We start from the raw sequence: 16,074 nt of genomic DNA on the forward strand, positions 1-16,074 counted from the left end.
TGAACACAGACAGTACAGTCAAATATTCAGAATAGTGGAATAGCCTTGCAGGCCTACCTGTTGTTCATACACTTGTGTAAATAATAAAAACTAAGGCTACTCGGGTTCATGAGTGAAGCTGTTCCAGTCCAAAACCTCTCTATGCCCTAGTTTGTGAGATAATTTAACTACACAGTAATTAAGCGATGTATTTTTAAGTAGCGTTCATTTAGTATTTCAATCAGTTGTTTGTTTATTTATTTAAATGTTTGTATTGTAGCGATCCTCGCTATATGAGCCACGTCACAATTCCCACCAAGTCGGTTAACCCTATTGACGTGATGCGTAGGGTGTTGGCCTTTCACGCCAGCGACCCAGGTTCGCTTTGTTCCCTGCTCCGCCGTTTGCTACATTGGTGTCAGAAGTGGGATGGCGGCCCGGGGCTGAGTAGTCGAAGCATGGGGAATTACCTACTACAGGAGGCTGGTTGCACCTTAATTGGGGAGGACGGGCTCATGGTAATGGCTGGAGCGGAATTAGAGGAATGGTATCAAATAAATCAAACATGGTTTCCATGTGTTTGAAAGACCAATACATGGAAAGTCCTCACAAGGACTGTGTACTCTCGTAATTTAAGCGTGTTCATCCTTAAGAGTCTATTGACGCACCCGTGGGTCAATCTAATTAACATAATAAAATAATCCCCATCAAAATCCGTCAGTTTAAACTAGAGATATCTGTTTTTTTGCAAGGGCTGCGTCTCAATCCACCACATCCTCCAGTGGAAGGTGGCTGAGCGGGCTACGTCTCAATCCACCACATCCTCCAGTGAAAGGTGGCTGAGCTACAGCGGTGTTTGTCAGACCATGAGACATCCCGAAAATCAGTCTTCTCATGAAAACCTCTGAACGGTTTGGCCTATAAACTATACTGAACAAAAATATAAACGCAACATGCAACAATTTCAAAGATTTTACTGAGTTACAGTTCATATGAGGAAGTAAATTCATTAGGCCCTAATCTATGGATTTCACAAGACTGGTAATACAGATATGCGTCTGTTGGTCACAGATACAGTACCCTAAATAAAAAAGGTAGGGGCGTGGATCAGAAAACCAGTCAGTATCTGGTGTGACCGTCATTTGCCTCATGCAGTGAGACATCTCCTTCGCATAGAGTTGATCAGGCTGTTGATTGTGGCCTGTGGAATGTTGTCCCACTCCTCTTCAATGGCTGTGCGAAGCTGCTGGATATTGGCGGGAACTGGAACACTATGTCGTACACGTCGATCCGGAGCATCCCAAACATGCTCAATGGGTGACATGTCTGGTGAGTATGCAGGCCATGGGAGAACTGGGACATTTTCAGCTCCCAGGAATTGTGTACAGATCCTTGCGACATGGGGCCATGCATTATCATGCGGCGGATGAATGGCACGACAATGAGCCTCAGGATCTCTTCACGGTATCTCTGTGCATTCAAATTGCCATCGATAAAATGCAATTGTGTTCGTCATTGTCCGTAGCTTATGCCTGCCCATAGCATATAACCCCACCGCCACCATGGGGCACACTGTTCACAACGTTGACATCAGCAAACCGCTCGCCCACACGACGCCATCTGCCATCTGCCTGGTACAGTTGAAACTGGGATTCATCTGTGAAGAGCATACTTCTCCAGCATGCCAGTGACGATCGAAGGTGAGCATTTGCCCACTGAAGTCGGTTACGACGCAGAACTGCAGTCATGTCAAGACCCTGGTGAGGATGACGAGCATGTAGATGAGCTTCCCTGAGACGGTTTCTGACAGTTTGTGCAGAAATTATTTGGTTGTGCAAACCCACAGTTTCATCAGTTGTCCGGGTGGCTGGTCTCAGACGATCCCGCAGGTGAAGAAGCTGGATGTGGAGGTCCTTGGCTGGTGTGGTTATACGTGGTCTGCGGTTGTGAGGCAGGTTGGACGTACTGCCAAATTCTCTAAAACGACGTTGGAGGCGGCTTATGGTAGATAAATGAACATACAATTATCTGGCAACAGCTCTGGTGGACATTCCTGTAGTCAGCATGCCAATTGCACACTCCTTCAAAACTTGAGACATCTGTGGCATTGTATTGTGTGACAAAACTGCACATTTTAGAGTGGCCTTTTATTGTCCCAAGAACAAGGTGCACCTATGTAATGATCATGCTGTTTAATCAGCTTCTTGATATGCCACACCTGTCAGGTGGATGGATTATCTTGACAAAGGATAAAATGCTCACTAACAGGGATGTAAACAAATTTGTGTGCAAAATTTGAGAGAAATAATGTTTTTGTGCGTTTGAAAAATGTCTGGGATCTTTTAGTTCAGCTCATGAAACATGGGACCAGCACTTTACATGTTGCGTTTATATTTTGGTTCAGTGTATAATTAAAAGCAAATGTTACATTTTTTTATTTGAAACATGCTATAACATTTGACAGGCCATTTAGTATTCCAATTGCTCACATGAGAATAACATTACAATTATATACAGTACAATTATTATGTGTGGATATTTTCTCTATTAAAAACTCGTAATGTGTCAACAGCTCTTTAGCCTACTGTTCAAGCTCGTGAAAGTTGCCATATCAAGGTCCTATGTAACACTTGTAACAATGTGAAAAGGTCCAATGTAACAATGTTAACAGCTGATATAGCGTTAACTTGTCATCTTATTTGGGAAGATGCTCTGCTCTGCAGTCCCAGCCAACACGGCAGGAGTGATTACAGTGTATTACAATTGAAGATGATGGTTCGCTTGAGTCTAATCATCAGTCTTCAAAAGACGTTGAGCTAAAGACTGAAGTTAGTCACTGCTTTGCCACGAGGACAAATACAGTACCCAATAAGGCCACACGGTGGTGCTATTGTAACATTCTGTACAAAAAGTATTCTGCTCAATGGTCCATAGTCACATTGCTTATATCTGATGATAAACCCCTGATTCATAGTTTTGTGCTTCTCAAGGAAAATTATTGAAAAGTGACAACAACAAAAAAAGGCCTCTACATATTTCCCTGATCTTCGGTATTGTGAGAAATTGGCCGATTTGACTTAACACTGACCGGATGCCCAGGGCCCAGTGTATCTAAAGTTATCTGATCAGATTTAGGCAATCAGATCGGCTTAAATGTTAGAATTGGGGTTTTCAAAACGGAAAAAATAAGATTCTGATCCTCTGGATAGGGATAAGGATTTGGTAATCCAATGTTGTTTTTGCGTTTTTCAAAACTCAAAGGTAGTGATTACGATAGTTGTGATGCCGAAAATCAGGATTATATTGATGATCAAGACTTGATCCCACTAGAATGGTGGCTTCAGGGTGGATTTAGACAGGCACTACAACCAAGACATGTAAATGTCACTACAATCCAAAGGTTCATTATGTTAAACTGACTGCAGTATAGGCATGTGGTCAGTAGTTGGTATGACCAATCGGAATCTATGTTTCAAGATTGTTTTGATATGACAGACTGGGAGATGTTCCAGGTTTCCTCTGAAAATAGTGTATATACAGTAAATTCGGAAAGTATTCAGACCCCTTGACTTTTTTTCCACATTTTGTTACGTTACAGCCTTATTCTAAAATGGATTAAATTCAAAAAATGTCCTCAACAATCTACACACAACAACCCATAATGACAAATCGAAAACAGATTTTTAGTCATGTTGGGCTCATTTATGAAAAATAAACAACAGAACTACCTTATTTACATAAGTATTCAGACCCTTTGCTATGAGACTCGAAATTGAGCACAGATGCATCCTATTTCCATTGATCATCCTTGAGATGTTTCTACAACTTGATTGGAGTCCACCTGTGGTAAATTCAATTGATTGGACATGATTTGGAAAGGCACACACCTGTCTATATAAGGTCCCACAGTTGACAGTGCATGTCAGAGAAAAGACCAAGCCATGAGGTCGAAGGAATTGTCCGTAGAGGTCCGAGACAGGATTGTGTTGAGGCACAGATCTGGGGAAAGGTACCAAAAAATGTCTGCAGCATTGAAGGTCCCCAAGAACACAGTGGCCTCCATCATTCTTCGGGACAAGTCTCTGAATGTCCTTGAGTGGCCCAGGCAGAGCCCGGACTTCCACCCGATCAAATATCTCTGGAGAGACCTGAAAATAGCTGTGCAGCAACACTCCCCATCCAACCTGACAGAACTTGAGAGGATCTGCAGAGAAGAATGGGAGAAACTCCCCAAATACAGGTGTGCCAAGCTTGTAGTGTCATACCCAAGAAGACGCGAGGCTGCAATCGCTGCCAAAGGTGCTTCAACAAGGTACTGAGTAAAGTGTCTGAATACTTATGTAAATGTGATTTTCCGTTTTTTATTTTTAATACATTTGCAAAAAAATCTAAAAACCTGTTTTTGCTTTGTCATTATGGGGTATTGTGTGTAGATGGATGAGGGGGGGAAAAAACGATTTAATCCATTTTAGAATAAGGCTGTAACGTAACAAAATGTGGAGAGAAAAAATGTAACACAAATTATATAAAATAAAACACAACAGCCCTCCGTATACATTACAAATAAAACACACTATAATAAAACACAATACAATACACAACATTAAACATGTTTAAGAAAAGCAATCGGATTCTGTAACATAAAAGTGTCCAATTAATCATTTAAAAATGCCTGAAAGGCACCAGAATATCTAACGGCAAGGAATTCTGCATAATTGTTCCAGACATAAGGGGCAAAGAAAACTAAAAGCAGATTATCCAAATTCTGTGGAGACCAAAGGGGTCTCCCAGAGTTAACCATCCCTGAGAAGGGTTTGGTAATGTGTAAGTCTAAATGTAATCAATGAAGTTATGTACAGAGGAAGTTTCTGCAAGTCTGCAGAGGTCCTTCCCACATTTTGTACAGAATACAATGATGAGTCCTAAAACCGTCCCAGTGATAAAACGTATCGCTGAGTGGAATACTGAGTCCAATGGTTTCAAAACAGAGCATATAAATAATGCCACCATAGTAACCAAAGATGTGTGTGTTTTGTTCGGTATTTCTCCACTGTTTGAGCTAGAAACATAAGCATTTTGCTTCACCTGCGATAACATCTGCAAAATATGTGTACAAGACCAATAAAACGTGACTTGATTTGATTTGTTATATTTAGAAGTTTCAAATAAATGCATCTACTGACTTCTAAGTGATATACAGGCTCTATTGTTTTTAATCAAGGCATCTTTATTCATGTAGTTCCCTCATCTCTGTTTCCATACGACCGGGTAGAAGTAATACCACAACCTGTCCAGTAGATGGCGAGGCCCGTTCAAAGCACTGACAATCCAGATTCTGTCATCTTCATATTGTGGTATCTAATTATTTTCTGGAAAAAAAAGGCTGAAAAACAGCCAGATCGATCTGATCCTGGAAGGCAAAAAAGAGGATTACATAATTCTGAACCAGATTGAAAAGGTTTTGAAAAGACTGGGCCCTGGTGCCTTTAGTCATGAATAATACAGGACAGATACACCCACTTCAATACATGACGGCACCATGACATACTTAGCTGTGATCCCGGGAACAGGTGTCGATAAGATTACAATAACATACTTGATTTATTGGTACATTTGCATGGTATTATTCATTTTCACTGTTCCAGTACCCAAGTTGACACACACACATAGACCACAGCCTGGGAGCAGCACAGGGGCTGTGCCACTGGAGCCCTTAGGGGTCAAGTGCCTTGCTCAAGGGCACAACAGCAGTATGTAGTATATTGAAGCTGGTGACCTCGAGGCTACTGCCGCTGCCATTACATATGCCTAACTATTGATCTATTGAAACGAATTCGGGGGGCGGGGGGGGGGGGGCAACTCTGACTGGGACTCGAACCTGGGTCGAGCGACTGTCAAGCCAACATCTTAACCGTTACGACAAGAGGTCCGAACCTGTTGACAAGGTCGCTAGGTGTTGAGTTAAAGTCGCTACATTACCGCCTTCCTTCCTTCAGGTGAGCTGTCCCCACCCTCTCTATACCAAGTCCCTCACATGTAGACACCATGCCCATCACCGGCTCCAAGCCCATCACCGGCTCCGGCCATCACCGGCTCCATCCAATCACCGGCTCCATCCCACTTTCTGACACCAGCGTTCTCCTGCTAGCTACCTGCTCCAATAATGTTTACTACAATATATATGCATTTCTTTTTTTAATTTTTAATTTTTATCTCAAATGATGCTATTGTGGCCATTTTGTCGCCTACAATTATTCGACCTACTCTGTAAATCTATTACAGCTGATTTAGTTGCCAACGAAGGTATTTGGATACCGTTCCCCATCCGTTATTGTTCATGGTCGCATTGGATTGGTTGGCTATTCAGATAATGACATGCTTATTTAATGTCTTGAATAAATCAGAAATACATTTGGTATGACTCCAATATTCTAGGTGTTCCTGACGTCACTTGTCAATCAGTTAGGCAATGACATGCCCTCGGGAGCTGTTATTTCTCGGTGGCGCGTCCAGAGGTGCGAGATGTTCGCAGAGAAACATTTTAATTAAGGTCGTTTTTGATACATACTTGCGGCTTGCGTTATGAATAATGTCCTCAAAATAGAGCAATTTGCGTGTTTCTGACATTTATGAATGTGCGCTCTGGGCGGACGATGCAGATGAGTCATTTACATCACACATGCACATCTGTGCGTAGGCCTATAGGCTATGTCATTTTACGGGGTTGTAAGTTCATGCATAAAAACCAACCAGCATGGTCGTGAATGCAGATAGAACTTTCAACAACAGCAACATGAAATCTTACGTGATGGAGAGAGCGAAAGAGCCCGGCGCAACAAACATGATTTCGGAGGCGCTCGTTGCACACTTGCTGAAGATTGCGCAAGAGGCGACGGAGGCATTCTCCGCCACTTCGCGGTCTTCAACTCTGCTGATGGAGAATGGCACTCGGTGTGGTGAGCAAATTCTGAACTACGACAAGATGGAGAAGGTATTTATTGGAGGGTTACTCACCATGCTCACGCTGTTAACTATCTGCGGGAACTTGCTGGTGGTGATTTCGGTGTGCTTTGTGAAGAAGTTGCGGCAGCCGTCCAACTATCTGATCGTGTCTCTGGCGGTTGCCGACCTTTCAATCGCGCTGGCAGTTATGCCGTTTGTCAGTATAACGGACCTTATTGGGGGGCAATGGGTTTTTGGCCAAGTCTTCTGCAATGTTTTTATCGCCATGGACGTGATGTGTTGCACTGCATCCATAATGACGTTGTGCGTAATTAGCATAGACAGGTAAGTGTAATTCCAACGCCTTTTACCTACATAGAAGGACACGTGTATTGTTTGTGTAGTGTGACAAGGTGAAAGCCGTTTTGTTATGATTGTTAATTATGCATTTAATTGTTAAATTGAGTCCTACATTTCTGTTTAGTGTTTTGTGCACAGGTACTTGATGTAATCGTGTCTTATAAACCCATACGGGCTCGGCACCAATTGGTGTAGGCTACTAAATAAAATAAAGAATAAATAAACAAATTAACATCGATATTTTCATAGTGAATTAAGTGGGTAACACGCTTGCCTCCAAAACCATATGTTTACCCCCTGCAGTTCGATCCCCCGCATGAGCCAATAAGCATTTTTGCCGGTCCCTCTACTGTCTCTCTGCTTCTGCTTCTACCCTGTCATAAAACATAACAAAACACTTAAGGAGTTCGGAATTCCATTCTCCTTTGAAAAGATAGTATAGCTTAGCCCTAGTAGCAGGCTACGTTATAATAATATTGTTATACAGTGTCTTATTATAATTGCTAATAGTTATTTTGGGGGTGAATAACTCCCCAGTGTTTGTTTTCTGTTGGAAGTTGTTTGCTGTTCATGCAATGTATGTACAGTAGTATGTTCTGAATGTATAAACAGCTTATGTTTAGCAGCTAATTAATGATATGCTTTTTTGTTGTTCGTTCTGAGGTACCTGGGCATAACCAAACCTCTGACCTATCCTGTGAGGCAGAATGGCTGTTGCATGGCCAAGATGGTGGTGTCCGTGTGGCTCCTCTCCGCCTCCATCACCCTGCCCCCCCTCTTCGGCTGGGCCCAGAACGTCAACGACAACAAGGTGTGTCTGATCAGCCAGGACTTTGGTTACACCATCTACTCCACCTCGGTGGCGTTCTACATCCCCGTGTCCGTCATGCTCATTATGTACTACCGCATCTACCGCGCCGCCAAGCTCAGCGCCGCCAAACACACCATCACGGGCTTCCCGCGGGTCGGGGAGGAGGAGGAGGCGCGGGGGGGAGAGGAGGAGGCCATGGAGGAGCAGGAGGAGGAGGAGGAGGAGGAGAGCGTGGACTGTGTGTCGGCCGCCCTGAGGCTCCACAGGGAGGTGGAGGAGTGCACGCGATTCTCGCGCCTCATGAGGAGCAACCGGAGGAACATGTCCATCTTCAAGCGGGAGCAGAAGGCAGCGGCCACCCTGGGGATCGTGGTAGGGGCCTTCAGCGTCTGCTGGATGCCATTCTTCCTGCTCTCTACGGCCAGACCCTTCATCTGCAGGGTGGACTGCCCTAGCTGTGTGCCCTTGTGGGTGGAGAGGACCCTGCTGTGGCTGGGCTACGCCAACTCCCTCCTCAACCCGTTTATCTACGCCTTCTTCAACAGGGACCTGAGGACCACCTACAGCAACCTGCTGCGTTGCCGCTACCGTAACATCAACCGCAGGCTGTCTGCCGCCGGGATGCACCAGGCCCTCAAACTGGTAGAAAAGACTCACTCTGTTATCTAAATGTGGCGATGGCGTTATTGTTGTGGTATTGTGGGAGCTGCCACACTGAGCGCTAGAGTAGACTACGTTCTCTCAGTGAGAAAGTCTTAGGCCTGCCTGGTCCTCTGCTCAAGATCGTCCATGTCCAGACACAGTCCCATATTGGAGAGGTCTGATTATGAAACAACTAAGAAGCTATCCTTCCATCTGAATGTGAGTCCATGGACACTGGCTTTGTGTCCGTGACCTTACGGTTCTTCCCCTGGGCATTTTCCAGTTGTGCTATGGTTGCACAAACACGATGCCTCACAACAATCAATGATGTTTAGCTGTTGCATGGAACAGAACCTTTTCTGTACGTCACTGCAACAATGATGTGACTCTTTCAAAAATCAACTATGGTATGTTTGTATTTTCCAGTTGTGTTATGGTTGCACAAACATGACGCCTCAGAACAATGAATGATGGTTAGCAATCTGCTTTGGCTCCATCCATCTTTGGACTTTTAAATGTATGATACACTATATATACAAAAGTATGTGGACACCCCTTTCAAATGAGTGAATTCAGCTATTTCAGCCACACCCGTTTCTGACAGGTGTATAAAATCGAGCACACAGCCATGCAATCTACATAGATAAACATTGGCAGTAGAATGGCCCGTACTGAAGAGCTCAGTGACTTTCAACGTGGCACCGTCATAGGATGCCACCTTTCCAACAAGTCAGTTTGTTAAATTTCTGCCCTGCTAGAGCTGCCCCGGTCAACTGTAAGTGCTGTTATTGTGAAGTGGAAAAGTCTAGGAGCAACAACGGCTCAGCCGCGAAGTGGTAGGCCACACAAGCTCACAGAACGGGGACGCCGAGTGCTGAAGCGCGTAGCGCGTAAAAATTGTCTGTCCTCAGTTGCAACACTCACTAAAGAGTTCCAAACTGCCTCTGGAAGCAACGTCATCAGCACAAGAACTGTTCGTCGGGAGCTTCATGAAATGGCCGAGCAGCCGCACACAAGCCTAAGATCACCATGAGCTTAGTTCAACTCATGAGCTTAGTTTAACTGTAGTACCCCATCAGAACTAAAATATAAGCATGTTTCACTCCAATGTTTGTAAACAAAGTAAATGCAGACAAACCCTATTTGAGCATTTTATGTACTTCACAGCAACAATGTTGTGGCTTTGTCAAAAAATCAACCATGATGGGTTGACGTTGTTCCGTGGTTATGTGTTTGACCTTCAGACAACATCTTTTCAATTACAGTTAATGCAGTCTCTAAATGCAAATGTTTCATTGTAACATGTTGGATATGACTCATGACCAATGGACAAAACAACCTACACCTGCCATTTTACTTACTGGGAGTATGCCCTTTCATTTGTATAAATATTATTTTTCAAATGTCTGTTAATTTATGTTGAATGTATGTTTGTTGAATGGTAGCATAGCATATACATATAGTACCAGTCAAAAGTTTGGACACAACTACTCATTCCAGGGTTTTTCTTTATTTTTACTATTTTCTACATTGTAGAATAATAGTGAAGATATCAAAACTATGAAATAACACATATGGAATCATGTAGTAACCAAAAAAGTATTAAACAAATCAAAATATATTTTATATTTAAGATTCTTCAAATAGCTACCCTTTGCCTTGATGATAGCTTTGCACACTCTTGGCATTCTCTCAACCAGCTTCATGAGGTAGTCACCTGGAATGCATTTCAATTAACAGGTGTGCCTTGTTAACAGTTAATTTGTGGAATTTATTTCCTTCTTAATGCGTTTGAGCCTATCAGTTGTGTTGTGACAAGGTAGGGGGGTATACAGAAGATAGCTCTATTTGGTAAAAGACCAAGTCCATATTATAGCAAGAACAGCTCAAATAAGCAAAGAGAAACGACAGTCCATCATTACTTTAAGACATGAAGGTCAGTCAATATGGAACATTTCAAGAACTTTGAACGTATCTTCAAGTGCAGTCGCAAAAACCATCAAGCGCTATGATGAAACTGGCACTCATGAGGACCGCCACAGGAAAGGAAGAACCAGAGTTACCTCTGCTGCAGAGGATAAGTTCATTAGAGTTACCAGCCTCAGAAATTGCATCCCAAATAAATGCTTCACAAAGTTCAAGTAACAGACACATCTCAACATCAACTTTTCAGAGGAGACTGTGTGAATCAGGCCTTCATGGTCGAATTGCTGCAAAGAAACCATTACTAATGGACACCAATAAGAAGAAGAGACTTGCTTGGGCCAAGAAACACGAGCAATGGACATTAGACCGGTGGAAATCTGTCCTTTGGTCTGATGAGTCCAAATGTGAGATGTTTGACTCCCGAGTGGCGCAGTGGTCTAAGGCACTGCATCGCAGTGCTAGCAGTGCCACTAGAGATCCTGGTTCGAGTCCAGGCTCTGTCGCAGCCGGCCGCGACTGGGAGACCCATGGGCGGTGCACAATTGGTCCAGCGTCGTCCAAGATAGGGGAGGGTTTGGCCGGCAGGGATGTGGGTTCGTTTCCCACGGGGGGCCAGTATGAAAAAATTATATATTAATAAAACAAACAAAAAAACATGTATGCATTCACTAACTGTAAGTTGCTCTGGATAAGAGCGTCTGCTAAATGACTAAAATGTAAAATGTAAATGTAATGTTTGGTTCCAAACGCCGTGTCTTTGTGAGACGCAGAGTAGGTGAACGGATGATCTCTGCATGTGTGGTTTTCACCGTGAAGCATGGAGGAGGAGGTGTGATGGTGTGGGGGTGCTTTGCAGGTGACACTGTCAGTGATTAATTTAGAATTCAAGGCACACTTAACCAGCATGGCTACCACAGCATTCTGCAGTGATACGCCATTCCATCTGGTTTGCGCTTAGTGGGACTATCATTTGTTTTTCAACAGGACAATGACCCAACACACCTCCAGGCTGTGTAAGGGCTATTTGACCAAGAAGGAGAGTGATGGAGTGCTGCATCAGATGACCCGGCCTCCAAAATAACCCGACCACAGCCCAATTGAGATGGTTTGGGATGAGTTGGACCGCAGAGTGAAGGAAAAGCAGCCAACAAGTGCTCAGCATACAGTGGGGAAAAAAAGTATTTAGTCAGCCACCAATTGTGCAAGTTCTCCCACTTAAAAAGATGAGAGAGGCCTGTAATTTTCATCATAGGTACACGTCAACTATGACAGACAAAATGAGGAAAAAAAATCCAGAAAATCACATTGTAGGATTTTTTATGAATTTATTTGCAAATTATGGTGGAAAATAAGTATTTGGTCAATAACAAAAGTTTCTCAATACTTTGTTATATACCCTTTGTTGGCAATGACACAGGTCAAACGTTTTCTGTAAGTCTTCACAAGGTTTTCACACACTGTTGCTGGTATTTTGGCCCATTCCTCCATGCAGATCTCCTCTAGAGCAGTGATGTTTTGGGGCTGTCGCTGGGCAACACAGACTTTCAACTCCCTCCAAAGATTTTCTATGGGGTTGAGATCTGGAGACTGGCTAGGCCACTCCAGGACCTTGAAATGCTTCTTACGAAGCCACTCCTTCGTTGCCCGGGCGGTGTGTTTGGGATCATTGTCATGCTGAAAGACCCAGCCACGTTTCATCTTCAATGCCCTTGCTGATGGAAGGAGGTTTTCACTCAAAATCTCACGATACATGGCCCCATTCATTCTTTCCTTTACACGGATCAGTCGTCCTGGTCCCTTTGCAGAAAAACAGCCCCAAAGCATGATGTTTCCACCCCCATGCTTCACAGTAGGTATGGTGTTCTTTGGATGCAACTCAGCATTCTTTGTCCTCCAAACACGACGAGTTGAGTTTTTACCAAAAAGTTATATTTTGGTTTCATCTGACCATATGACATTCTCCCAATCCTCTTCTGGATCATCCAAATGCACTCTAGCAAACTTCAGACGGGCCTGGACATGTACTGGCTTAAGCAGGGGGACACGTCTGGCACTGCAGGATTTGAGTCCCTGGCGGCGTAGTGTGTTACTGATGGTAGGCTTTGTTACTTTGGTCCCAGCTCTCCTAAGGTCATTCACTAGGTCCCCCCGTGTGGTTCTGGGATTTTTGCTCACCGTTCTTGTGATAATTTTGACCCCACGGGGTGAGATCTTGCGTGGAGCCCCAGATCGAGGGAGATTATCAGTGGTCTTGTATGTCTTCCATTTCCTAATAATTGCTCCCACAGTTGATTTCTTCAAACCAAGCTGCTTACCTATTGCAGATTCAGTCTTCCCAGCCTGGTGCAGGTCTACAATTTTGTTTCTGGTGTCCTTTGACAGCTCTTTGGTCTTGGCCATAGTGGAGTTTGGAGTGTGACTGTTTGAGGTTGTGGACAGGTGTCTTTTATACTGATAACAAGTTCAAACAGGTGCCATTAATACAGGTAACGAGTGGAGGACAGAGGAGCCTCTTAAAGAAGAAGTTACAGGTCTGTGAGAGCCAGAAATCTTGCTTGTTTGTAGGTGACCAAATACTTATTTTCCACCATAATCTGCAAATAAATTCATAAAAAACCCTACAATGTGATTTTCTGGAGAAAAAAAATCTCAATTTGTCTGTCATAGTTGACATGTACCTATGATGAAAATTACAGGCCTCTCTCATCTTTTTAAGTGGGAGAACTTGCACAATTGGTGGCTGACTAAATACTTTTTTTCTCCCACTGTATGTGGGAACTCCTTCAAGACTGTTGGAAAAGCATTCCAGGTGAATCTGGTTGAGAGAATGCCAAGAGTGTGCAAAGCTGTCATCAAGTCAAAGGGTGGGTCCTTTGAAGAATCAAAAATCTAAAATATATTTTGATTTGTTTAACACTTTTTTTTGTTTTGGTTACTACATGATTCCATATGTGTTATTTCATAGTTTTGATGTCTTCACTATTATTGTACAATGTAGAAAATAGTAAAAAATAAAGAAAAACCCTTGAATTAGTAGGTGTGTCCAAACTGTTGACTGGTTCAGTATGTATAAATGTGATTGACAAATCATTATTTACTTTTTTAATGAGAGTGACATCATCAAGGATTAAACAGAATTGCATGATTTTGATAGTCATGGTATGAAGACTCAAAATGTAAATATTATCCTCTGCATGATTTTGATAGTCATGGTAAAAAGATTGTAAATAGCATCTGAGGGTATTCTGGGAAGCTTTCTTGATTTTTATAGAATGGTGATAACATTGTTTAATTTAGATAGTGTTATGAATCGGGTTTTTTCCATATGTTTACAGTTAAGTCACAATTTGTGTTTTTAATTTTCCTGATTATAATGTCAGTATTCTCTCAGTTAAATTGCTCTGTATGGCAGTACCTGGTTGTGTGATGGGTTGTAATTGTTAAGCGAAACAAAGGGAAAAGGTTGAGTATCGGCTCAGTCATTTGTTCGATCACACTTAAACCAATGCCCAGTGAAGGATAGGAAAGCGTAGGTGTTTAGGCAGTCACAACACCACTGAATCATACGTCACAAAGTCATCTTAATGTCTTATTATGAGTCAAAAGACAGCTGAAGGAGGACAGGAGGGATTAGGGTGACGTTCTATTTCTGTAGCCAAAGTCACCCACGTAGTCACCCATTTATGATGGCCATGACACTAAAGGAAACAAAGTATATTTATCCAACCGTGAAAAAAAGTATTGGATTTGCCATCTCTATTCTCTGTGAGTTTATTTGAATGTAAAAAGCTATGGGCACATATCACATCTATCATCTATAACAGCTATATCACACACAGTATCTTTAAGCTATAACGAAAATACTATGAGGAGGCACGTGCCCTTATGTTTCAATGGGCATGACGCATCTCTGTGTTCATATATTCATATTTAGTTAAAGCAATCCCCTTAACAGGCCTTATGTGAAAGAAATAAGCCAACTCTAAGAGCCCTTCTCTCAGCGCAGATCATAGCAATGGAGCCAGAAGGAAAATGGTGGCTCAATGATGATTAGGACTATTACATTTTCTGGCCTATTAAATTTAGGCCTATTCATTTGTTCTTGCCAGGCCGTCATTGTAAATAAGAATTTGTTCATAATTGACCTGCCTGGTAAAATAAAAGCTTAAAGAAATCAAATCCAAATGTTTTGTTGTTTTTGAGCTGTATGTTCAGCGCAACAGTGTTTATTTCTGTCACATGACCTCACATGATCAAGTTATCAAACTAGCAGATATACGGCTGCTGTTGTTTTACAGTTCCACCTCTTCTAGTAGAGATCTTTTTGCTGTTTCTTCTCAAAGATTTTTCAAATGTATTCGTTAAGAGATATTTGAAAGATATGCAGCAGTGCAGTCTCCACTAATGCGGGAACATTGCCATTACATTTCAATCACCCTGTAACGTTGAACTTCCGCAATAAAGATTGAATAGAGCCCTCTTGAGTTAACTCTTAGATGTAAAGTTCCCTGTTTTGGGGACCTGCGTGGTTCTGGTACCAGTTCCAGCCAACATTTTCGCTTATAAATCGATCTGTGGACACCATATATCAAAATTACAATGAGCTGCAGCCCTGATTCTCACGGACACATGAGTATGACTTGAAGCTGAGATGTCCCTCCTACCATTTCATTTGCTCTTCCGACTGTCCATCAACTCCTGGCGAAACCCTAAATCACAGCCACTAACAATCCTGACATCGTAGAGCAGCAGGAGAGAGCGGTTTCGTCGCTGTAGCACATTCAGAGATCGATTTGTAGCCAGTATTCAAAAATAATCAACAGATTTTAAACAAAAAAAAACACTTTCTGTTTGTCATAGATGGACAAGATTAATATGAGATGAAAGGCGAGTTCCTAACGAGTTCAGGAAGCCAAGCTGTGAGACGTTCACAACGATGGGGCAGACGTTTAGATCAAAAGAGACTTTTAGATAATATGCACATTTTCTAAAACATGCACATTTGTATTTTACAGTTATAAGGAAGGTGAAATATTATAGTTAATCGTTTTATAAATTGATTATGCTATATTTAGAAAGCATACAAGTCATTTCAAGCGTTATTCATACAGTTTTGTTGAATAGGAAGTAGCCTACATCATATAAAATATTTCATATTTTTATCGTAATTGTACCATGTATTTGAGCTTGTGTCCTCAAAAGTGAGTACACCTCAGCAATTTATAACTATTACCAGAAAGGTGAGATTTGAACCTTTCTTTGAGTATGTAGCGTTACCAGTTATTGTTTATGGCCATCTCATGATAAATAGTTACCTTTGGGAATTACGTAGATTACATTTTAGATTACATTTAGTTACATTTAACTGGTTTAAAGGTCTAATGCAGACATTTTTTATCTCAATATCAAATCAT

At 42.3% G+C, this 16,074-nt stretch overlaps 1 protein-coding gene across 1 annotated transcript; it reads left to right on the top strand.

Annotated features, from left to right (window-relative positions):
• Positions 1 to 6,913: 6,913 nt before the first annotated feature.
• On the top strand, positions 6,914 to 8,761 carry LOC311100930 (5-hydroxytryptamine receptor 7-like; the record flags this gene model as incomplete). The annotated part of the gene is made up of 2 exons (XM_084141908.1): positions 6,914 to 7,266; positions 7,945 to 8,761. 2 exons carry the CDS (start codon positions 6,914 to 6,916, stop codon positions 8,759 to 8,761), a joined length of 1,170 nt encoding a protein of 389 aa, XP_083998034.1.
• Positions 8,762 to 16,074: the final 7,313 nt, after the last annotated feature.

This window comes from Coregonus lavaretus (genome assembly GCF_964263955.1).
Source record: "Coregonus lavaretus genome assembly, chromosome: 25".
NCBI lineage: Eukaryota > Metazoa > Chordata > Actinopteri > Salmoniformes > Salmonidae > Coregonus > Coregonus lavaretus.